The sequence below is a fragment of the Ornithodoros turicata genome, chromosome 3 (assembly GCF_037126465.1).
Source record: "Ornithodoros turicata isolate Travis chromosome 3, ASM3712646v1, whole genome shotgun sequence".
Classification (NCBI taxonomy): domain Eukaryota; kingdom Metazoa; phylum Arthropoda; class Arachnida; order Ixodida; family Argasidae; genus Ornithodoros; species Ornithodoros turicata.
The window spans coordinates 107989768-108012642 of NC_088203.1; the positions used below are offsets into that span (position 1 = coordinate 107989768).

A 22875-nucleotide genomic window follows, 5' to 3' on the forward strand; every position below is an offset into this window, starting at 1 on the left:
CATGTGCAAAAAAATTGCGAGGACGGCAGCCGGTTCGAGTTCGAGCATGGGTTCGAGAGTGTGCTACATACACGCAAGTTAATGGCGACCATCTGTATGATTTTGTTGCGAGATCGTTGTTGTTCAGAACTTGCAAAATTGAAAGCGCCGTGACAGCATCGAGTGGCACATATGGAATACTTTTGATAATTGCTTACAGGTGAAGTGATCGGCACTGTGCTAGAAACATGGCCGGAGTGCATCAAAACAACTATGGTCGCGAAGGAGACTACCTTCAGCCGATCCCCGAATTGACCGTGGGGCCCAATATTCGTGCTCGTGGCCACTATGATTTCTCGCAACTGCCACCTGCGGTTCTGGCTGAAGGAGACGCCAACCGACCCAATCCCAAAGAAATTGATCAGGGTACGCCCAACTCATAATGCCCTTCAATGCCGTACACATATACTACAAGGATGAAGATTCATGACGAAAAAAGATGAAACGCCGGCTTGACACAACAGGCAACAAAATTTACTTGTAACGTTTAAACGGTTGTAACGTAAATTTTGTCGCCTGTTGTGTCGAGCTGGTGTTTCACATTTTTTTTGTCACATGGAAGGGTGTCTACCAACCTGGAAATGTCAAGGAATTTGAAAGTAGCAATTTGGTAGACACCCTAACATAATAAGATGTACATACTTGTAATAAGACTGATTCATCTTGGTGTGGTAACTAGAGAGCAGATTTTATAGCACTAAAAAAGAAAAAATTCACTGGAAGGAGCACAAACAAGGCAGGAGTTTTCTTGGGATAGACACGATCAATATTGAACTACAATCACTGCCGTCAGCACTGATTGATTTACAGTAACATACCACTCTACCGCATGCTCTCCTGTGACAATTGCTGCTTAAAAATAAAACTCTTCTATGATAAATTTTTAACTCGTTCTTCCATTGCACTACAAAAATAGTAGAGAGATTTTGGCCCTCACAAAACTGCTCCGATTGCATGGTAATCTTTATTTGGAATTGAACTACAAGCACTGTGTACATGTTTACTGATTGAAATCATAAAGACAATAGAAAACAAGCATAATTTCAGGACAAAATGTCCGAAAAGGACCTCACGACGTCGACCGATTTGATGGTGCGTGCAGGTGCGGATCCATGATTTTTCTGAGGGGGGGGTCCAGCCTTGGCCAGTATGGTAGATGGAGACAGAATTTGTGGAGAGGGTCAGGACATAGTGTTCCCCTCCCCCCAGGCCCCACTCTAGATCCACCCCTGGGTACAAACGCCATAGGGACATCATCAGGAACAGAAGGAGGGTCACCACCAGAGCTGTAAAGTAACTATTTTTCGCGTAACTAAGTGTTGTAACCAACTGCTTTCTAAAATGTGTAACTGTAATTTAATTAATCTCTGAGGGAAGTTACTTCTCCAACCAAATTTTCATGCATGGGGTGGAACATTACAGAGCGATTCTAATAACAGCTTTAAAATGCCCCGCTGTTAAGAACAAATTTATCAGCATTCTCAGCTTGACTACGAGGTTGTTTCCAAAGTTTGTTTTCAACGAGTACTACGTTTGATACACTGTGTTCCAAAGTTTTACATCTTGAACATCAGTAACCGAAATTAATTGGGATTTAATTCAATGACATTTCATGAGTAACTGTAACCGAGGTGCATTTCCATCTAAGTAACTTTTCCTGCAGCTTGGTTACTCTTGAAGTAATGTAACTGCAACTTTAATTGCACTCCGTGAGTAACTTATGCAGCTCTGGTCAGCACTTAGTGCAGCTGCATGGGCAGACACTGTTGGACCGCTGCAAGGAATGCAGATTGACTTGCAGAGGAAGATTGACTCTCTGTCATGTAGCACAACGACTTGGCTGTTACAAACTGTTAACGGGAAGGCTTTGTCTCTCTGCTCCAGAGGAGGAAAAGGGGTATGTGCTTGCAGGACAGGGACATGAAAAGGAAGCTTTAACACATGGGAAACAAAAGGAAATGCTTTCAAATCAAAGACCAGCAACGTGATGTCATCCACTGCAAACCGAACAGTTATCATAAAAGCATTCCTACCTGCTAAACCTCCCTACTGAACAAATCAGCTCAGGTGTGGAGGCAAATACATTATTAAGGGATAAAACGTGGGCTGGAAAGGATATACAAAGAGATGTTGTTATCCTAGCATCTTTGCTTCGGAGAACCAAAAAAGGAAACTGTACTGCCAAACGTGTACAAAATGGCATTGCTTTCCATATGTCTGCATGGGCCTCGTCCCCTCCTTGGTGGGAGCCGTCAACAGCCCAGGACGCACACAAAACCCCTTCCTGCTGTCCACGTCACATCAAATGCGTTCCACAGCAATAGTGGTTGGTCACACGGGTTCCAATCCTGTCTCAGGTTTTCCCTGGGTTTTCCACAGTTCCCCCTCAAGTCGGCCCAGGATGCATACTAATCCCCCTCTCTCATAGCTACGGTTGCTTCGCGGCGCTAACACGGAATTGCTGCCACTGGAAATCGCCGTGTCTATCGTGGTCGTCCGTATTTTTATTTTTTGTTGCAAAAACTATGAAATAAAAACGAAACAGCAAGTACAGATCCGTTTAGTATAGCAGTATGCAGTATAGCGGTGCTTATTTCCAAAATATGCGGTAACATAGAACGTGTGACGTTCTCCGTTGTCATTTCCAGAGCCTCAGTATGCTGGTGTGGGACTCAGATTGATGAGGTAAGAAATGGATACATTGAGTGAGAGAGATTAATTTGTGAATGTTACAGTATATTGGCAGAAAATGTCATTTCCCATCCATGCGTGGTACTACGACGGCAGTGCCAGGTACGTTTCATTCAGAGTAGACAAATGAGGATTCCAGGCTACAAATTTTCCTGCCACAGGTAAATTGTCAGGCACACAAGTTTCACTTGTCGCCATTTACGCTGCTCCCAGTCATTGCTAAGCTACAACAACGACAGGTAAGAAAGAAAAGTTCAAGTGCGATTGTATTTTAGTTGCGTTGCTTTTCAAGGGCCTGATAACGTTGTGGAAGGGAGCTCCAAGTGTGTTCATTGTTCGTGGTCTCACCATGGCCATGGAAACATGTCTCTCTGAGGTGATGTTGCTGCCACGGTATGTGTTCTAAAAAAGAGACCCTACCCTACATCTGTGCTCGTTTTCTTTTAGGGAGGTAACATCACAAAGCTCCCTCAAGCACATGGCAAAGCATGTAGCACTCAAAGGGTAATCTTTTTCTACAACAGTGCCGCAAATATACGCTTACAAGGAAGCAATTTTTGCAGGGCAACGTTTGCACTAATCACGCCATTCTACTGTGCCAGCCTCGTTGAAGTCGTGCAGGTATTCGCAACAAAATGCACCTTTTAGCCAGTGGCGTAGCTAGAAAAATATTTTTGGAAAGATTCTATGTACATTCCCCTCGTGTCCTTCTACCAAATGCACTACTGAAGGTACAATTTGGGGGAAGTTGATATATAAATGTGTATTTGTACAGTGCGACATGGCAAGCGAAAAACCTGGTGTACTGGACTGCCTGCGTGAGGGCCTCTGTCGCATGGTCGGTGGCCATGGTCGAATGCTCCCCATCTGGAAGTTGGTCGGACCAACGGTCGTCCATGGGGTACTCCACTACATCCTCTCTTCCGTAGTGCAGTCAGTGGTGCTATGGTGGTCTAATGTGCGGGAGAGGCAGAGGGTGAGTACCCCTCCCCCACATGATGGCTATGAGACATGGCTATGAGACATTTTTCATATGTGCAGATGGGGGCTGTTCCCAGAGTGACGCATTCCTATTTCCCAGAGTTGATGGCAGCGTTTACGGGCAGCTTAATAGCGGATGTAGTACTTTTCCCCTTGGAAACTGTCTTGCACAGGTAAGCTCCAGGAACCTCCATTTGTTGGAAACGAAATAATGAAAGGAAGTGGGTCAGGCTGTACTTGCAGGGCACCCGCACCATCATTGACAACCTGGACACTGGTTGCTCTGTGGCTCCAGTCATTTCGCAGTACCTAGGGCCAGTAGACTGTTTCCAGTCTATAATCATCCAAGAAGGTGCTGCTGGACTTTACAAAGGCTTTGGTGCCTTAATTCTGCAGTACTCTATACATTGTGCTCTCCTTAAACTCACCAGGATCGCCTGGGATGAGTTCTTCCCAGCGTGAACTCCATTAAGAACACACTCTTGTAAATATGTTCTCCGTGCGAGTAAATTGACAATAAAGTGATTTATTTGAGGTCAGTCAAAGATGACTTTCTTGCCCTTGAATTGCGCGATGCTTTGGTTCTGGCGCTTCTTTGCAAGCCAGGATGGGTGGAGGTCTCCTGGAAGAGGTCGGTAAAATGCCGGTAAAATGTCGGTAGAATACTTACTACTGCAATGCCCACCTTGTTCGTCTTCCTCTTTCCTGAAAGGAAATACTTTTGCTCAGCTTAGCATATCGAAATAGTTGTGCTAGTTTGCATGAGCCTGACTGTGCCAAATATACTTTGTATAAGATATTTCTAAGCGCTTGACCTACTGAGGCCACATTCTCTGTTGCTAATGGTACAATTTGGGTTGTCCCGACGAGCTATTAAATTACTAGAAGAATTGATAAGAGGTGTGCACCATCATCCGTAATCTCACCCCTCTTCCCTGCCTCTCTATAATAATGTAATGAAACATCTTTTATTTGGTGTATTAGGTTGTGTTTAGAGTGAAATATATAATACAAAACAGTGAATATTCTCTGCTACAGAGACTGTTGTGCATTTCATAATCGTTCCCCCTCTTGTCGTCTGCTCACCTGCGGAAGTTAACACGCTTTCCAGAGCCACGGGGAAAAGCAATAAATTCCACATGTTTTCTCGCCATTCAATTAAAAACAGTTGGCCTTTTATTCCACAGAACGCAGTATGATCACCGTATTTGATGCAGATGTACATAATCAGATGTAGCATGTGTTGTTTCTTCATGCTTGCAGAAGTGATATGGCACGCCATTGTTAGAATATGCACAACACGAAAACAATCTTAATAAATTTAGCACATTGCAGAGATGGAGCACTGAGAGCAACATTATGCCAAGGCAAACACTGTGGTCTACAACTTGACACGTGTTCTCATCAATCTTTATTCTTGCTACGGAAAATCAAGTTTGTCATACATATAGGGTATACTGAAAATCAGTATTTGATCACCACACCTTTCTTTGCACAGGATGCCACAAATAGCTCTTTGACGAACCAAACAAACAGTCTCCACTGCACTGCAAAATGCATCGCAAAGTACGGAATTGGCTGGATACTACGTGCTCACTTGTTCCGACAGCAATAATGAGAGCATGCAGATCTGTGATGTTTGCTCGCAGTGACCAAGCGGGAATTTGGGAAAGACAAGAACTATTTCGGATCTCCCTCATGATGACCATATATGGTTACGACGAAACTGACGTAAAGCGGCAAACAACCAACTTTGTGAACGGGAGATGACTCGAGCCATTTGACAGCTCCGTTGTCATGACGACCACGATGGAAGACGACATGGCAGACGTGTGAGCAACGTGCCCCAGCATGACTGGACTTAAACTAACCCTAACCACGGCCACTTCCGCTTCACTCTGGCCTACAACCGTTTTAGGGAAACAATAGGAGAGCTGTCACTGTAGAGTTTTGGCATTCCGCCTTTACAATGCAGACGGGAAGGAAGCGCATATCATCTGGTTTTCATCAAGTGCTGCCTGTATCCAGTGCTTTGTTTTGAGGTTTGGGAGTCTGCTTGTGCCTGAAGGGCACTTAAGCCATGTACGACAGAACTCAGGTGTTGCTGCAGTGATCCTCGTTGAGGCTGACGCAGAATATGCCCAAGAACTGTTCGGTGCTGCTGTGTCCGTCAACAGAGACAAATAAGTTCGGGCTTACCTCAAAATACCGTAAAACCAGACAGTTGTTGATGCACGTCTCAACGCAATATCGCGGGAAGGTGAGCAAAAGGGAATGCGCTGGTTGCCAGCCTTACGCTCGGTCGTTTGTTCTCAGCACTTCGTACAAGATGACTTCGGGCCAAGAGAAAAAACAAGTCTACTGCCTGCAACAGTCTCATTGGTTTTTCCTTCCTACTCTTCTCATAAACAGACTGCGTAACCAGCCAAGCTTGTGCGCGTAGTTCCGTGAAGAAGCATCCAACGTGCGAGCGACACTGAGTGCCGACTGAAGCCGACATTGTGTCTCATAATGTAGATGAGGCGTCACAAACAGAGTTTGACCTCTAGAGCTTCATAAACGACACAGAGACGGCAACTGCGCAATCTACTATCAAGATCAAAGTTGCAGAAAATTGTTGGATAATCTCACGGTGGACACTGGCGTCATACCGCTGATCACGCAACGACTCAAAGTAGAGATGGAGGAATTGAGCTTTCCCCTATTGCTCTTAAATCCTCTATGAGATGTCCATATGGGAGAGGGAATTTAAACAAAAGTATCCAATGTGTCCTGAGCTGCTACACAAGCCACGTTCAAGAAAGGTCTCGAGATTTTAAAGGAGCAGTCTAGAGGCCCACAACTTTGTTTCTGTTTTTGGTCAGTATGGAATGTCAGGCGGCCGAAAACAGTTTTCCCACAATTAGTGCAACCGTAGCGAAATTGGGACGCCTGCAATAGCCCCCTGAACCTCCCGTGCGCAAAACACCCCCCTTCGCCTTCACGATAGGCACGTGATGAGCGCCACCACGCGCATCACTATGTGACGCTCCTCATTGGACTTGGGATCACATGATCGAGGTGAGCAAATCGCACAGGCCGGAATGTCTGCTACCGCTTCGGAGACGCCATGCGTTCTCCGGCTACACGATGTCCGAAACGGAGGGTTTGAAGGCTGTCCACGACACAACCACGATTTTTTGGGACCGCAGACATTACGGGAAGAACGAGTGGTGCAGCCCGAAATTAACTGCGCTTGTACAGCGAAAACCCCGTGCTCCCCGACAGTGTGCAGCCTGTCCGACTGGTTTCACCACGCAGTTGGTTCAGTGGCTAACAGGTGGCGTCACAATACCGCCACCATCGCTTGCTTTCTGCTACTGTGAATTCTGAGATTGCACAGAAGCCATGGATATATGACTCATGTGATCGTAATCTTATTTTCTCAGGCTGCATATACGCTTTGTATTTTTTTAGAAAACGTGATATAAATCATATAAAGACTAGAAGTAAACAAGAAACGGCTTGCAATGTTTGTAGCAGACGGTTTTTCCTACGAACGAATGATGGGCTCTCTACCACCAAAGTCACAGTAGAGTGGGTGTGGTCTGCAGTTGGAGCGCTCCGGCCTGTCACCGTGGCAGCGACGGGCACACCTCGGCAACGATGATTTTCGTTTGATAGAGGTCAGAAATCATTCCATTATTAAACAGTTGGATGCACGCAAAACTCAGAAACCACATTTACGAACCAGCGCTCAATCCTGAGCAAATACGGGGCTGTGATCCGCTAACTATTACACGCTTTGTTCACCAACAATGCGCACAAAACGGTTTTTAGCATCTGCTTTAGTTCAAGAAGACGCCACTGCGTGGTGCGCCGTGATAGACACAGACGCCTTTAGTGGGAACGAGTGGACCTCACGCATAGATTTTGACAAGTGAAAGCAGGCGTGAAAGTGAGGCTGTGTGATTCATCGAAAGCATCGCGCATGCAAGAGCATTCATGAGAAACCTCTGTTGCAGAATATGCCTGATAATGCAGAATAGTGGACACGGCGTGGAAATTATTTTAAATTTGTGTGCCGCGATCCCCAGTTTGGGAACCACTGACATACTTGGTTACTCTGGATGAAACTGCTGTACAGTCTCAAAACTGCATTACCTGCACAGCCATATGCCCTGGCATTAAACTAATTTTAAGAATTCAACAACTTACCTAAAGCTTTTCTGCTGCTTGAAGGTGAAGCTTCCTTCTCTCCCAATGGTACTCAAGTGTGTACTATTTCGTGAGACCCGAGAGCTTCTCTGCTGCTTCAAGGTCAAGCTTCCTCCTCTCCCAATGGTACTAATGTCTCTACTATCTCGTGATCTCGTGACATGGAAGAAATGGTCACTCATTTTTGGCAGCTGTAGCACGGACGCATCACTTTCCACGCTTCTGCAAAAGTTGACAGTTTATAACCACTGCTAGCAAGAGGCGAGTGATGTATATTTGCATTTTACATGTGGGGACAGTTATCTCAAGCTGTTGGAGACTTGGATCAACCTTCATGTGACAACAAATGGGTTCTGGAGGACCACATTCGTGCATCGCTCAACCCGCATGCCTAAACCTTTTGCTTCTGGTCAAATTATCGAATGGTTCCAAACAATTGTGTTTTCTACGTGCAAATCCATACTTGCCTTTGGTTGAATTAAGCGAGGAATTAACCAATGCCAAATACAGCATACTGATGTCCCATCAAAGTATTTCGTGTAGGATAGAATAAGGAAGCTGGGTTTATTACATTTCAATAGAAGAAAATATCCTGCGATTCCATTTTGGAATGAATGAGTTTTCCCCGCATAGTGTATTTTATTTAGAGCAGCTCCCTTTAGATGCGACAAATATTTGGTCCTCCTAACGGATTTTTAAAACCAAGAGACTCACCCGTTTCTGGAACCCAGATCAAGTTCAGGTTGGTTCATGTTGATAGGTAGCACCACTTTACTCTTTTGAGCCTCCATATCAACTTTAGCAATCGGTTTCCAACTACCTTTCCTGGGTGGCACTCTTGAAGAGGCAGAAGGAAATGGCACAAAGATACAAAGATGGAGCACACTCACATGTTCTCACCACTCTGTTCCACAACTTTAGGCTTCTTAGTTGTGGTTTCACTTTTCTTGGCAGAATTTGGCCTGTGTGCGCAACAACAAATACTGTTTTCATCGCCAATATTCTCTACTTACGTCTTACTCCTCAGTTCTCCTAGAGCTGTCCTCGCTTTTTTCTTCACCTGAATCGTGTTTGCAATGGGCATTAATTGATACAACACAAAGTACAGTGCTCGCGACCAATCTCTCATTAATGTGACGATAAGCATCCGATCAGTCTGACCCATGTTCTCATCATCTGTTTCCACATGCGTTGACTCACAGAGTGTCAACATCTAGACACCCCTCAAAAGAACGTGGGTCAGACAGATTCCTATGTTTGCCACCAGTCGGATGCTTATCGTCACATTAATGAGAGATTGGTTGCATTCTGTCTAATAGAGAGACAATTTATGTGGCACTTTGTGGTACAGATTTTCAATCAACAAACCCAGTTGACATACTACTCAATGCAGTAAAGAGATACAATTAAGACTCACCACCTTTGGTACGTTGGGCGCGGAACATCCCCTTTTGTTTCCACATGTCTATGATTTGTGGAACCCACGACTTCCAACTGGGATTCTTCTTCCTGAATTGTTCCACAAATTTGCGAACACTCTTATGATCCAACAACCTTGCTTCTGCTCTGCGTTCCAATGTTGCCTTGGGCTATAATGGCCAAAGCAAAAAGGTATCAACATTAATTGATTTCCTTCACAGATCTGGTCCCCCCCTTCACTGGTAGTGTAATAGCATGCTGTCCAAGGTATGACCTCAGAAAAATCCTGGATCTGTTGCACATTGCTGAATGTAGAAAAGGCACCACATCCAAGAATATGAAACTTTCAAAGTCTTATCATAGTAATAAATAAACGTACATTCGTAACAACTTCTGCCCAGGAAGCTTCACTGACAAGGGACTCCTTTGCAAGGGCAGCGACATCAACCTTCTGAAACTCAAGAACAGCTAGAAAGGGCTTATTATAATGAACCATTTCCTATTATACCTTGATGTGTTGCAACTGCTCAAGGAGTCGATTAGCCTTTTCCGCATTTTTCTTTCGTTGCGCTTCAGATCCCCTGTAAAAACGTTTTCATAGTGCACATGGAAGTGTCTAGAGGTTCACGGATAGGACACACTCCGCTTTCAACAAATGTCGTGTTAGATCAAGTTTGATTAGCTTATTCTCATCGGGCAAGTTAGCTTCGTGCAGCTCTAGGTTAGGTTGGTTAGGTAAAGAAAGAGTCTACTTGTAAAAAACCAACGATAAAAACTGAGACACGGAACAGAAACAGGACACGTTCTCAAACTCGGCAACCCATTTGATGACACAACCTACACTCCCAATAACCTCCTGATGGGTGGAAAGGTGGAAACAGAGGGAAGTGAGCTTGTGTAAGTAACTACGAAGTAGTAGTTTCGACATGACATACTTCTGTGCCCTTAGACGCTGTACATTGGAGACGATCTTTCGTATTAGATAAACACGACAGGTCTTCAGAATTCCTTGAAGGCGAATAACCTGCGGATTAAAAGTATCACACAGGGTGACCACCAATTTCATCCAACTCATTTGGTCCAACGCAGTTTCATCGACGCCTGACCAAGGTTAGGTCAGGAGAGCCCTTTACGTATTTCACACGTCGCCGCAAGAAAATGCGGCGGCCACCGATTCGATGAAACGGCGTTAGACAAAATGTCACGGAACCCTTGTATTCGCTTGTTTGGTGGACGACTACCTCATTATTTACTTCCCACTTCTCCATGACTTCAGCTCAAACCAACAGCTAAAAGCACATCCTTCACCACATCACCGAAACCATACAAAACTGTTCAAAAATTGTTATGGCGGACTAGCATCTGTAGCATGCTAGAGCATATGGCTAGAGCTAGAGCCAGTCCTCCTCAGGTAACCGAGGATGCGGCTGTAGAGTATGTACCACTGCGCCAATCTACAACGTTGCAAGCTCATTGGCCCAGACTGCGTGCGCGCTCCGATTGGTCGACAACGTTTTGAAATCGCATTTTGTACGCGCGCATGTGTGTGCAGCGTCCCGGCGGCCGTTTTAGCATAGTTTCGAAATAGCTCGCATCGGTTGGCACGGCGTCCGTCCTCTTGTGTTCCGTGCTTCGGTGATGTCAATCGGCAGAACAGTTTGTGATTCTACGCGTGTTGTGCTGTTCCTGGACACGACTGTTATCCCACGTACAGTCTATCAACTACGGAACTGGAATGCTTCGTGGGCTGGTGCGGTTGGAGCGTGAAGAACGCGTTCGGGCGCCGTCGGATTTTGAGGCCTGACAACAAAGACAGGATTACGATTACGTGCCAGACAAGCGCCTTTTCAGCTCTGCAAACAACGAAAGAAGATGCTCATTATAAAATCGGCCGGCAAGGTGTCCTCTTGTGTTTCGTGTTTCGGTGATGGCAGAACAGTTTGTAGAAGTGTTCGCCGGTTTATTCATGCGTCGATGTGATTCAACGTGTGTTGTGCTGTTCCTGGACACGACTATTATCCCACGAACAGTCTATCAACTCCGGAACTGGAATGCTTCGTGAGTTGGACCGGTTGGAGTGTGAAGAACAAGCGCGGGCCCCGTCGGATTTCGAGAGCTGTGTTCGTTTTGCCAGGCTCCAACAGCTCCCCATAGAGCCCATAGTTTGAGATAATTCACACAACATTGGGCACACGACCAATGAGAGTGCAACGTTGTAGAAATTATGCAATGCCAGTCGGCCAATCAGGACCCTTAACTTTGGCTAGCCTTTCGACCGGTTCTGGCTACCATCGACTTCTACCGGATTTCACGCCTACCGCCGTTACCCGATATTCAAAATAACTGAAGCTTCTCTTGGCTAAAAGAAATATTTATTTCACACAAAGCACTGATTCAAAGATCTGGTACATGGGTGCACTGTGAATACAAAGTCCACTGCGTTGCTGACGCACTGTAACTAAGTTCGAACTTGAAGCAAAACGAACACAGCTCTCGAAATCCGACGGGGCCCGCGCTTGTTCTTCACACTCCAACCGGTCCAACTCACGAAGCATTCCAGTTCCGGAGTTGATAGACTGTTCGTGGGATAATAGTCGTGTCCAGGAACAGCACAACACACGTTGAATCACATCGACGCATGAATAAACCGGCGAACACTTCTACAAACTGTTCTGCCATCACCGAAACACGAAACACAAGAGGACACCTTGCCGGCCGATTTTATAATGAGCATCTTCTTTCGTTGTTTGCAGAGCTGAAAAGGCGCTTGTCTGGCACGTAATCGTAATCCTGTCTTTGTTGTCAGGCCTCAAAATCCGACGGCGCCCGAACGCGTTCTTCACGCTCCAACCGCACCAGCCCACGAAGCATTCCAGTTCCGTAGTTGATAGACTGTACGTGGGATAACAGTCGTGTCCAGGAACAGCACAACACGCGTAGAATCACAAACTGTTCTGCCGATTGACATCACCGAAGCACGGAACACAAGAGGACGGACGCCGTGCCAACCGATGCGAGCTATTTCGAAACTATGCTAAAACGGCCGCCGGGACGCTGCACACACATGCGCGCGTACAAAATGCGATTTCAAAACGTTGTCGACCAATCGGAGCGCGCACGCAGTCTGGGCCAATGAGCTTGCAACGTTGTAGATTGGCGCAGTGGTACATACTCTACAGCCGCATCCTCGGTTACCTGAGGAGGACTGGTTTTGCTTCAAGTTCGAACTTAGTTACAGTGCGTCAGCAACGCAGTGGACTTTGTATTCACAGTGCACCCATGTACCAGATCTTTGAATCAGTGCTTTGTGTGAAATAAATATTTCTTTTAGCCAAGAGAAGCTTCAGTTATTTTGAATATCGGGTAACGGCGGTAGGCGTGAAATCCGGTAGAAGTCGATGGTAGCCAGAACCGGTCGAAAGGCTAGCCAAAGTTAAGGGTCCTGATTGGCCGACTGGCATTGCATAATTTCTACAACGTTGCACTCTCATTGGTCGTGTGCCCAATGTTGTGTGAATTATCTCAAACTATGGGCTCTATGGGGAGCTGTTGGAGCCTGCTAGAGCATCAAGACCTGAAGCGGAAACGGAAGCGAAAGATATCAGTTGCTACAACAACCGTTTGTTATCAGCACGTGTACAATAATGGCAACCCATTTCCTCGACAAAATTTATGCCCAGGAGATCGAAAAGATTGATAAAAAGTGCGCTGGAAAACACGTTGTTCTGATTTAACGTCCGGAATTTGTTTTTTTCTTTTTCAGGATAGAAGAAACGCTCGGAGAAATTGAGACCTCTCTCCTTTCTAGAGGGCGACAACATGATACAGCACGTGAAAAGGACGCTACCCAAACCACATTGGAACTTCAGCGGTTAATGCAGTGCATTGAGAAAACGGTGCGTCTTATCTTAAAGAAAAGTAGAGGGAGAGAAAAATAAAGGAATAAAAGCTTTGCCACACTTTCGGTAAATGTTACTTAGATTAGTTAATTACCACGTCTAAAATATTTCAGGAAACCATAGTAGCAGGCAATATCTTGCAACAACATTTTTGTATTCTATTTTCAGCTGGACTTGTGTCACACCAACCCGTCCTCAGTGGACATACTTTTTGACAACCTTCAAGATCTTAGCAAGTTTGGTTCCTTGCCGCAGCTCAGTTATGTACCAGAGTGTCCGATCTGTACAAAACAGACACAATCAAACTGCTTTCCTCAGCAAGTCCACAAAAATGGCGCTTCCAAAAGTGAGATAATCACGGAGAGGAACCCCACTGTTTTTATGAAGATTACCTCGGAAGAAGAATTGGCCATCGCCTGGCAGTCCATCTGCTACCACATCCATGCGGATATTTGCAAAGAACTCACCACTAAGCCTTGTTTTTTGACACTTGGAGACAGTGTGATAAAAAAATCGCTATGGAAACTTTACCTGAATGTTCTTCGAGTCCTTTTCACCGCTGAACAAGTTCAGAAGACTCATGGATACATTCGCACACAGCAGTTGACCAACTTGCCAACTGAGTGTTGCTTCAGCTGCCTCTGTGAATTCTGTATTGAGAACCTCCTAGATGATGTCTCCTTTCTCAGCATGGGCTATTTTCGTCCACTTGTGGTGACATGGCAAGAGTTACAAGCAACTTACATTGCTCACATTCAAACATATGTCGGTGAACAGCTCGCTCAACTCAATGATGCAATTCTGTTATGCAATACAAACCAGCAAGCAAATGTTGTTAGTGGAATTGATTTCAAAAGTTTGCACTCTTTGGTTGACAGGTGTCACCTACAAAATTTGGCTCAGCAAATTGACAAACAGAGAGATAAAAAATCTCGGACCTGCAGTTATCAAAAAATAAACTTTTGTGGGAAGCGAACAAATAGTATTTCCGACTGGTTACTAAATTGTGTTCTGCAGCTGGTGGAAGAGCTGTTCTGGCTTGACCAGCAACTGCATTGTATTAGCTGCGTTGAAACTGAAGATGATAGCAGCTACACTATGCTCAAGGGTAAATATGTCACATTGGGCTTTGTATCTATGCGAGACACTAAATAAAATGAATTTCAGGAGGACAGTCATCTTTGGCTTCCAACAGCCCATCACCGGAAGATGATGATGCTAAAATTGGCTGGGACTGGAGGTAACACAGCCAAAATGTCCAAAGTAAAAGTAAATGCCACCATTTTCTAGGTCAACACTGGCATCCCATGGTGTGCTGACAATGCTGCAACGGGAAGTTCAGAACTGTGGTTTCCAAATACCAGCCATGAAGCAGCAACCTGTCATGCCAGCAACTCCTGTTGATATTGACGATGCTACCATGATCAGTGTGTTTTCCTTTGGTAGGACAGCTGCTACATTTTTCTTTTCCTCTAGACAGCTTTGCTGGCTACCATCATCAATAAAACAAGTTAGCTACGATGCCCAAACAAATTGACGCGCTTGAGAAACCATCTTTTTTGCAGTACTCTCTACTGTATTGGGCAACAGCTTTCATTTATACGAAAGCTTTTAGAAGATTTTCTCAATAGAAATGTATTCATTTGCTTACACAGGCAGGTAAATTATAAAGCTTCTTAACCTCTTGATGAACTCAGAAAAAACGACCTCCAATAAACAGCTCGCAATGAAAAATCTCTGCCAAGGAAATTGCATTGTGCATTGTGTGTTTCTTGCAGCTGACAAGATGGTTTGCCATCTAGAGCAGTTCTTGAACGTCCTATCTGCTTCCCAAGGTTCCTTCTCCCCCTTCCGTGCATCCTTCTCTCACACACTTCATATTCATCTCGCGGAGGTACTTGATGTAATCAACAGCATCATCGTTGAATGCTCCGTCGAGGTGTTGTACGTAGCTATCAACACAGTTGAGTATCTGGAAGGGCGTATCACAACCTTTGGAGAGACCCTACACAAGGTGTTAGTAGAGTATCTAATGTTGTTCTGGGTCTCAAGGGCGATTTCATTCCAAGCTCCTACTTTAGGTCGGAGAATGGTTTCGAGGATCTCAGAAAGAAGATATTAAGCACCGCTACAGAAATCCAGCAACTCATTGTGACGCATCACCTCAAGTGGCTCTCTGGCTGTGTCCTTCTGGACAAGCCTTCGTGCGAGGTATCCCCATTCATCCTAGGACATTCTACATTCCCATTGTTTCTCAGGGGAATCCTGTATCCTTCACTGTTCAAGCTTGGCACGTTTACATGCGAAGCATCAGCTGGGATATGTTCTCCTCCCTTCCAACTCTTGGAGCGCAGCAACTGGTGGCAGAGATTTTGTCTTTCGTTCTGGAGCAGATGTGTTTCCAGTACGCCACGCAGACAACACTGGCAGATATCAAGATGCTGCTGCTTTCTACGTACGACATGCTCTTTTATGTCTGCCGGTCCCGAAAGGAATTGACTGGCTCACGCGATATGGAACTGTGCAGGGATAAACGGGTAAGGAATGGTCCTTTATGCGAGCCATTAATTGTGTCCAAAACACTTTTTGCAACATTCTCAAAAAAAGCAATTTTTTTTCAAAGGCGTACAACATTGAGTCGATCCACAGCCATTGTACAGTTCTACTAGCTACGTTGTGCGTGGGAAGTGTGTCACTGGAGGAACTGTACCAAGTGTTCAAGCGAGGCTATCCTCCGCGACATCCATGTTCTCCGCAGCTCACGTGGCTCAAACCGTTGACAGCACCAAACGTCATCATATGGGTCTCATTCCGTCTAGCCACTGCTTTACCGCGACCAAATGCACCCGCATTAGTCAGAGTGAGAGATCTTAGTGCCAGAGAGGATACCGTGTCTATTGTCAATCTTTTGTCCCAGGCACTGACAACACAAGGCTGTACGCTCGCCATCATGCTACTCTCAAGAATTGCAAACACTCAGGGTGATCAGAGCTTTTCTGATGCCCTTTTCAGAACATTTGTTGAGTGCACCCATGCGCCAGATTGTTTAGCAGATACACTTGTGGCCACTATTGAAAGGTATCGCCTTCCAAAATGCTACGTATAAAATAACAGTATTAACCATTGTACCCTGCAGCCTCGATGGATGGAAGCAATTTGAGAGAAATGCAATGCTGGAATCCGAGGTATTTTTTTCTCCCAGAGTTACGCCAGTAATAGAGATACTGATTGACTTTCAGAGACCATGGTGGTTCAAATCGTTGCAAATTCTCCTGGCACCGTACGTCCAGAAGTACGTAGGCACCAAAAGTAAAAGGAAAACCTCATTAAAGTTTTGCTTTCTAGCATGATTGCAAGCTCAGCCTTGACCATTGTGTTTCTGACTCGCAACAAAGAAGGTCAGAAATGCCAACTAGAGGCCCTCTACACACCTGGCGAACAAGGTCCAAAAATATAGCGGCGTTAGCCCTCCCTAAAACATTTTTCCTAAATATTGCAGAAAAATCGTGTAGTCTCTTTTGCCTGGCAGAAATTCTCTCTTGCGCTCGAGACCTGATTGCGATGTTTCCTGTACCAATCATGCACTGCCTCGCGAGACTCCAATTCCACATTCAATCAACGGGCGTTGAGCCTTTAAAGGAATGCATTGGCCTTCAAGTAAGTACGCAACTTTGATGTTAAAGTAAATGCAAAACAGACAATAATTGTTGTTAATCCGATATAGGTGCTACTCTCCACACTGTACGACCACCTCCAAAGTAAAGATGAGCTCCAACTGACATTTGGGATGAGTTTAGATGAAGCTACACTCAGCACCTGTCTCAATCTGGCTGGCCTTCTTGCCTCCATCATGCTCAACAATCTTCCTGATGGTGTCTGTCGGAAGCATTTGGACAATGTTGCGCAACAAGTCGACATCATTGCACATAGTTTTAACGAAAGCGGGTAACTATATCGTGGTTTTGCATATCTACCATTGTGGTGGGGTTCCCTTCAGAGGCAACAATCCTTAGTCAATGATGCAGTGGAAAATATGACTCGCCAATGAAATCCCCAATGGCCGTGACGTGGTCATCTAATGTGACGTCATCTCATCATAAAAGGCTTTAAATGAATTCTGTGGCACCTTTCTATGTTCCTTTGAAAGGGATCGCTCGGTCGGTCAAACACGTGAGCTTAGTGCACGTTATGAGTGTGTGCACACGTGAGTGGTATCTTACCATTTCTCTTTCCTCTGTGAATAGGAACAACACTCAGGAGAGCAAAGTGCAAGAAGAGGACGTTGCATTGGCAGTAGAGGCTCTCATGAAAACTTTGCATGGTAACGAGGAAAAAATGCTTTTCAGAGGCTTGACCAGTTTTCTTTCAGGCCATGCTGCGATAGAGTCTCTTCACGCTGTTCTCATCAACAATAAGGGATGGATCCAATCGAGTCTTGCCATTGCTCACGGAAACCCTCCAGCATCAGCAGAGGAGACCTTCAACCCACTCGGGGCTTATATGGAAATTCAACAACAGACCCAGGTGGGAAAATTTGTTTTATGCCAATTATACATTGGGTTCATCTCCTGGTAAAAAATGTGGCTCTTTTGATATGGAAGCTCTCCTTGACATGGCCTACGAAGCTGTCAAGACACTTTGTGGAACACTTTGCTCTTTGCAGCACTGACTATAAAGATGAAAAATAAGTGTGTTTGGGGCAAGTATCTGCAAGTATATGGTGTCACACTAAAGACAATACGTTCTGGTCACAGAATCTAAAATTTCATTCATCGAGTGACAGCACCTTAGGTTCAACTGAATTCTCTCTCCATAAACATATTCACAGATGGCGTCATTGCTTTGACAGGAACGCCTGCCAAACTATATGTTGGATGAAAAGGAGATCCTGCCACACTTGGCTGATGCAGGAATTACAGAAACCAATTTCCGCAAGCTCCTCTGCAACCGTTGGGAACTGAAGGGTTCAAATCCTGTCCTGCCCGAAAAATGTGTCAGAGTACTGAAGACCTTGTACAGCTAATCTGTGTAGCACACGTAATCAATCAATCAATCAGTCATTGTGGTACTTCTTGGTGGCATCAATCTTCTGTACTAGACGCACATTTGACACACACTAATTCTCAAGGTCATGGTCAAACTACTCATTATGCAAGCCATCAGCTCTCATCTCATGCTTTTCAATGCCTGCAATAACTGCTTGACCAGGTATGTGTGGATTCACCGTCTGTGCTGTCAGCTATACATTACAGGCCTATTCCTATGGGCAGCAGACATCGTTTTGCCCAAAATGTCGCCTCTTCATAACGAGTGAAGCACGTAAACAGGAGCAAGATTGTGTCTGCGATCGAGGAACGACAGAAGGGAAGAAGCTACCAGTGATAATAGCCATCCGTTCCATGCAAGTCTTTGGCAATCAGTAGGTTGCCTCCAGATAGTAGTAGCTCATACATGGGCATATCAACACTTCTTTGGAAACCTATCACCCTGTCCCAAAGACTTCCCTGAAGCCTCTACATCCCCAAGTCATGTATGTCTCCAGGGTGACAGTGCCATCATACTGTCCTTTCTGCATGTAATGGAACAGAGGTTGGAATCAATTCATTTTGTCTCTGCCATGACACACAACTCGTGCGATTATTCCAAACATTACTGTGACAAACACCACGATCATGCCATTTGACGTCTACAGATGTGGTCCAACTGTGTCAACGCTCACTTTATCCCATTTGATGTATCCAATCTTACATCTCCATGTTCTCTGCTGTATTACCATTCCTGCCTTGAGTAGATTGGAAGATCAGTTTGAGAGCATTTGGAGTGCAAAAAGCATTCGAACCTGGTGAAATATGTGTCTGAAGGAAAGTGCAATCTATTCTTAGCAGATGAGACTGCCTTCAAAGGTCAATTTCTATTTTCGGTCATATCGAGATTAGCTTTGTAAGCCACTTTTTAGGCACATACTAATACACAGATACATATTTACCACAAAAGTGCAATCTTTACAACCTGTCATCAATAAGATACTGCCTCCACAAGAATGTTTCCACTGTAGGGTGTCGGTACAAGTAGTCGTCTTGTGCTGCAATAACTGAAAACTCGTTAATTGCCAAGATATGGAGCACTCATGCAACACATTCTTGCATCACTGTGACATAATATTTTTACCTAACAGGAAAGGCAGCAGCTAAATGTGCATGCATGAATCTTTCCATACATGTACACTATGTATGCCTGATTTTGCCTTAAATTATGGATTAAAAAGTACTTATTTTTACCCGGAAGTTTGCGCATTTAACTGGGGCTATTTACGCCTAGGGTTCTTAGTTTTCGGGTTTTACGCTTTTCCAAATTAGGGAGGGAAAGATAGGGTGGTATGACCTCTGTCTGATATGTCGTCGGGGAATTTTCGAGTGAAACAAAAGGCATAGGAAACAAGCCACTGCTGTGACACTGGAACGAGAAACAAGAATCTTTATATTTCTGCATGGAACTGGGGACTTGCCAAAGTTGCAGGAGGGGGATTATAAAAGGAGGACAAATAGCGCTCTTTGCTGATATTATGATTCATCTTTCTGACAGTTTACCTAGAACGACAAGTTGCAAGGATTTCGGGCAGATATTGGGTTTTACCCCAATTCTTGAAAACTTGTTTGGTGGGTTGGGGAACTAGATCGTGAAAAATCGAGTTTCGCCCAAAAACGAAAAACCCTAGTTATGCCGTGTCATTTGTGACACTTATCACTAGGGCCCGGAAGTTGATGCAAAATGCATATTTTTATAACGCGCTCTAATGAATCCAATGAAATCAATCACGACAGCTCAACTCTACAGCGTTTCACGTATCATATAATTGTGTATTTCTTCCCGATTGTCCTATGATATGACGGTTGTGTGTTATGTCATATTTCTATGCCATTTGGTTGCATATATTGTGTCATATTTCAGTCTTTTTCTCTCTTTCTGTTTTAATAAATATATTCCCCCAATTTGAATGATTTTTTAGAAAGAAGGCCATGGGTTCAAAACTTGTGTTCCGGCTACTCTACCTTTAGGCTGCTACATGCTGCACTAGCACCGAGAACTGATTTGAACGGAACGTACAACAAGCAGTCAGTGAAGCATCTTTGCAGACATTGGTGCAAAAAATGGCTTACCAGAAAGTCGTGTTAATTTCTAATCTGGTCCTACTCTCATAGAAAGATGCTGGAAGTTGTGCTCAACCAAGATAAGCAGCAGCAATGAACAGCACAACGAATACATGGCTTTCTTAACTGGCAAAACAGGAAGTTCTTAATCATCCCATGCAGAAATGCATATGCATGTGTGTATGTATGCACACACACTTTTGAAAACCTGGGGGTGAAACTGCACATAGATGGGCTACATCTTGAATACCTGAGTATGGGTATGCTGGCATGCTGCAATGTCCAATGAATGTGCATTTGACCGTCCAAAAGGAATTTTAAGATTTTTTGAAAGGCAAGTTACATAGTTTTACTGTTCCAAGCCGCGCCAAGGCTTCCGGAGCAACATCCCTGGCATATTTCTGCATATTTATGCATTTCACGACACATATTGAGCGCATATTTTTCAAGATTTTTGCGCATAAAGTCCCGGGCCCTACTTATCACAAACATATTTTCTCACCTGTCTCATCAATGTTCCTTAAAATGATTCTCTCAATAATTTGTATACAGGTTGTGTGCTTGCTTATTTTGCATCCCATAAACATAAACACAGTGTGGCACAAAAACGAGGCCCATGGACAATTCAAAAATATGTTCAATGCTGGCAAACTGACAAAAGGCCACACAAAAGGCAAGCTGGCCACAAGCTGGCAAAATATTGGCAGACAGCCACTGTGGATCCTGCACAAACACAAACACACTGTTGTTTCAGTCTTGTCACTTAACGCGAGCAATGAAGCCCAGTCATCATCATCATTAAAATAAAGTGGTTGTCTCTTCATTTGAGCTTGCTGCAGAGAAACTGCTGATCTGTACATTTTTTTTTTTCTTTCACCGAATGGGGGTGAGTGAACTTGATTAACACTATTTAAAGACAACACACTTAGCATATTTGTTGTCTTCTTCGTGTTTGTCCAGGCAGTGTTTGAGAAAAACGCATCCATCGTGTACCTCACAGAATGGTCATCACTTGCTGCAGATCACATGAGCAGTAGGTGAGTTGACTCCTGCACAGACCCAACCTACAGGACACCATCCTGCAGTAAAATTCTTTTGGCAATGTAAACAAAGTGAGCTTATGCTTCGGCAAGGCTGTTTTGCTTTGATTTTGTAATTCCATCCGTCATGAGTTGCCTTCCTCCTTCGGCAGAGCGAGCCCGGTCCGCTATTCTTCGGAACCGAAGTGACTTGAACCCAGATGCCCAACTTGTCAAAGATGATGCCCTTGACCTGTGCTTTGCTACTACTGATGATGGAGTTGCTTCATCTTCCCGTGCTGTTGGTTGCTTAATACTGCCTTCCTGCAATTTTTAACCACCAATTAATGAGACAAATAGTTGCCTTCTCTGCCCTCAAAATGCATCTCCTCAAGTAGTTACTCGAAAGAAGCAAACATATTGCGACACATTTAAAATGCCACTACATGGGCAGATGTTCGTGAGGCCACGACCATCTGCCCACTGGGACAGTCCATCATCGCCAGTGAGAACTCATGTAGAGGAACACCACCTCCTCTACATTTGGTGAACCGAACGTTCGGCGGAATGTCCCACTGGGCAGATGTTCGTGAGGCCACGACCATCTGCCCACTGGGACAGTCCATCATCGCCAGTGAGAACTCATGTAGAGGAACACCACCTCCTCTACATTTGGTGAACCGAACGTTCGGCGGAATGTCCCACTGGGCAGATGTTCGTGAGGCCACGACCATCTGCCCACTGGGACAGTCCATCATCGCCAGTGAGAACTCATGTAGAGGAACACCACCTCCTCTACATTTGGTGAACCGAACGTTCGGCGGAATGTCCCACTGGGCAGATGTTCGTGAGGCCACGACCATCTGCCCACTGGGACAGTCCATCATCGCCAGTGAGAACTCATGTAGAGGAACACCACCTCCTCTACATTTGGTGAACCGAACGTTCGGCGGAATGTCCCACTGGGCAGATGTTCGTGAGGCCACGACCATCTGCCCACTGGGACAGTCCATCATCGCCAGTGAGAACTCATGTAGAGGAACACCACCTCCTCTACATTTGGTGAACCGAACGTTCGGCGGAATGTCCCACTGGGCAGATGTTCGTGAGGCCACGACCATCTGCCCACTGGGACAGTCCATCATCGCCAGTGAGAACTCATGTAGAGGAACACCACCTCCTCTACATTTGGTGAACCGAACGTTCGGCGGAATGTCCCACTGGGCAGATGTTCGTGAGGCCACGACCATCTGCCCACTGGGACAGTCCATCATCGCCAGTGAGAACTCATGTAGAGGAACACCACCTCCTCTACATTTGGTGAACCGAACGTTCGGCGGAATGTCCCACTGGGCAGATGTTCGTGAGGCCACGACCATCTGCCCACTGGGACAGTCCATCATCGCCAGTGAGAACTCATGTAGAGGAACACCACCTCCTCTACATTTGGTGAACCGAACGTTCGGCGGAATGTCCCACTGG

General features: G+C 45.1%; 4 protein-coding genes across 7 annotated transcripts in view; 2 read left to right on the forward strand and 2 right to left on the reverse strand.

The window, feature by feature from the left end:
• The first annotated feature begins 42 nt into the window (after positions 1–42).
• Positions 43–4250, forward strand: LOC135389169 (mitochondrial outer membrane protein SLC25A46-like). The gene is made up of 10 exons (XM_064619222.1): positions 43–405; positions 2688–2724; positions 2775–2832; positions 2892–2969; positions 3023–3123; positions 3178–3234; positions 3294–3351; positions 3506–3706; positions 3772–3884; positions 3942–4250. The coding sequence occupies exons 1-10, from the start codon at positions 228–230 to the stop codon at positions 4171–4173; spliced, it is 1113 nt and encodes a 370-aa protein (XP_064475292.1). The 5' UTR covers positions 43–227; the 3' UTR covers positions 4174–4250.
• Positions 4222–10758, reverse strand: LOC135389171 (uncharacterized). Its single transcript, XM_064619223.1, has 11 exons — positions 10569–10758; positions 10263–10351; positions 9836–9908; positions 9707–9778; positions 9326–9497; positions 8929–8968; positions 8799–8891; positions 8623–8745; positions 7909–8130; positions 4397–4416; positions 4222–4333 (listed from the first exon to the last, which is right to left on the reverse strand). Exons 1-11 carry the CDS (start codon positions 10593–10595, stop codon positions 4248–4250), a joined length of 1017 nt encoding a protein of 338 aa, XP_064475293.1. The 5' UTR covers positions 10596–10758; the 3' UTR covers positions 4222–4247.
• A 2130-nt stretch (positions 10759–12888) lies between these two features.
• On the forward strand, positions 12889–19503 carry LOC135389166 (uncharacterized). Its single transcript, XM_064619216.1, has 18 exons — positions 12889–13030; positions 13091–13223; positions 13395–14334; positions 14394–14466; positions 14517–14668; positions 15005–15242; positions 15308–15437; positions 15485–15763; positions 15850–16086; positions 16144–16304; positions 16363–16411; positions 16466–16518; positions 16572–16669; positions 16726–16883; positions 16951–17171; positions 17471–17547; positions 17596–17750; positions 18076–19503. Exons 1-18 carry the CDS (start codon positions 12972–12974, stop codon positions 18247–18249), a joined length of 3387 nt encoding a protein of 1128 aa, XP_064475286.1. The 5' UTR covers positions 12889–12971; the 3' UTR covers positions 18250–19503.
• The window catches only part of LOC135389167 (anoctamin-8-like), a 44583-nt gene continuing 39455 nt past the window's right edge, over positions 17748–22875 (reverse strand). For all 4 annotated transcript variants that reach the window (XM_064619218.1, XM_064619217.1, XM_064619219.1 and 1 more), the window contains one exon: positions 17748–21717. In XM_064619218.1, coding sequence (XP_064475288.1) covers positions 21493–21717 — 225 coding nt within the window. In that variant the 3' untranslated portion in view covers positions 17748–21492. The remainder of the gene's footprint in view (positions 21718–22875) is intronic.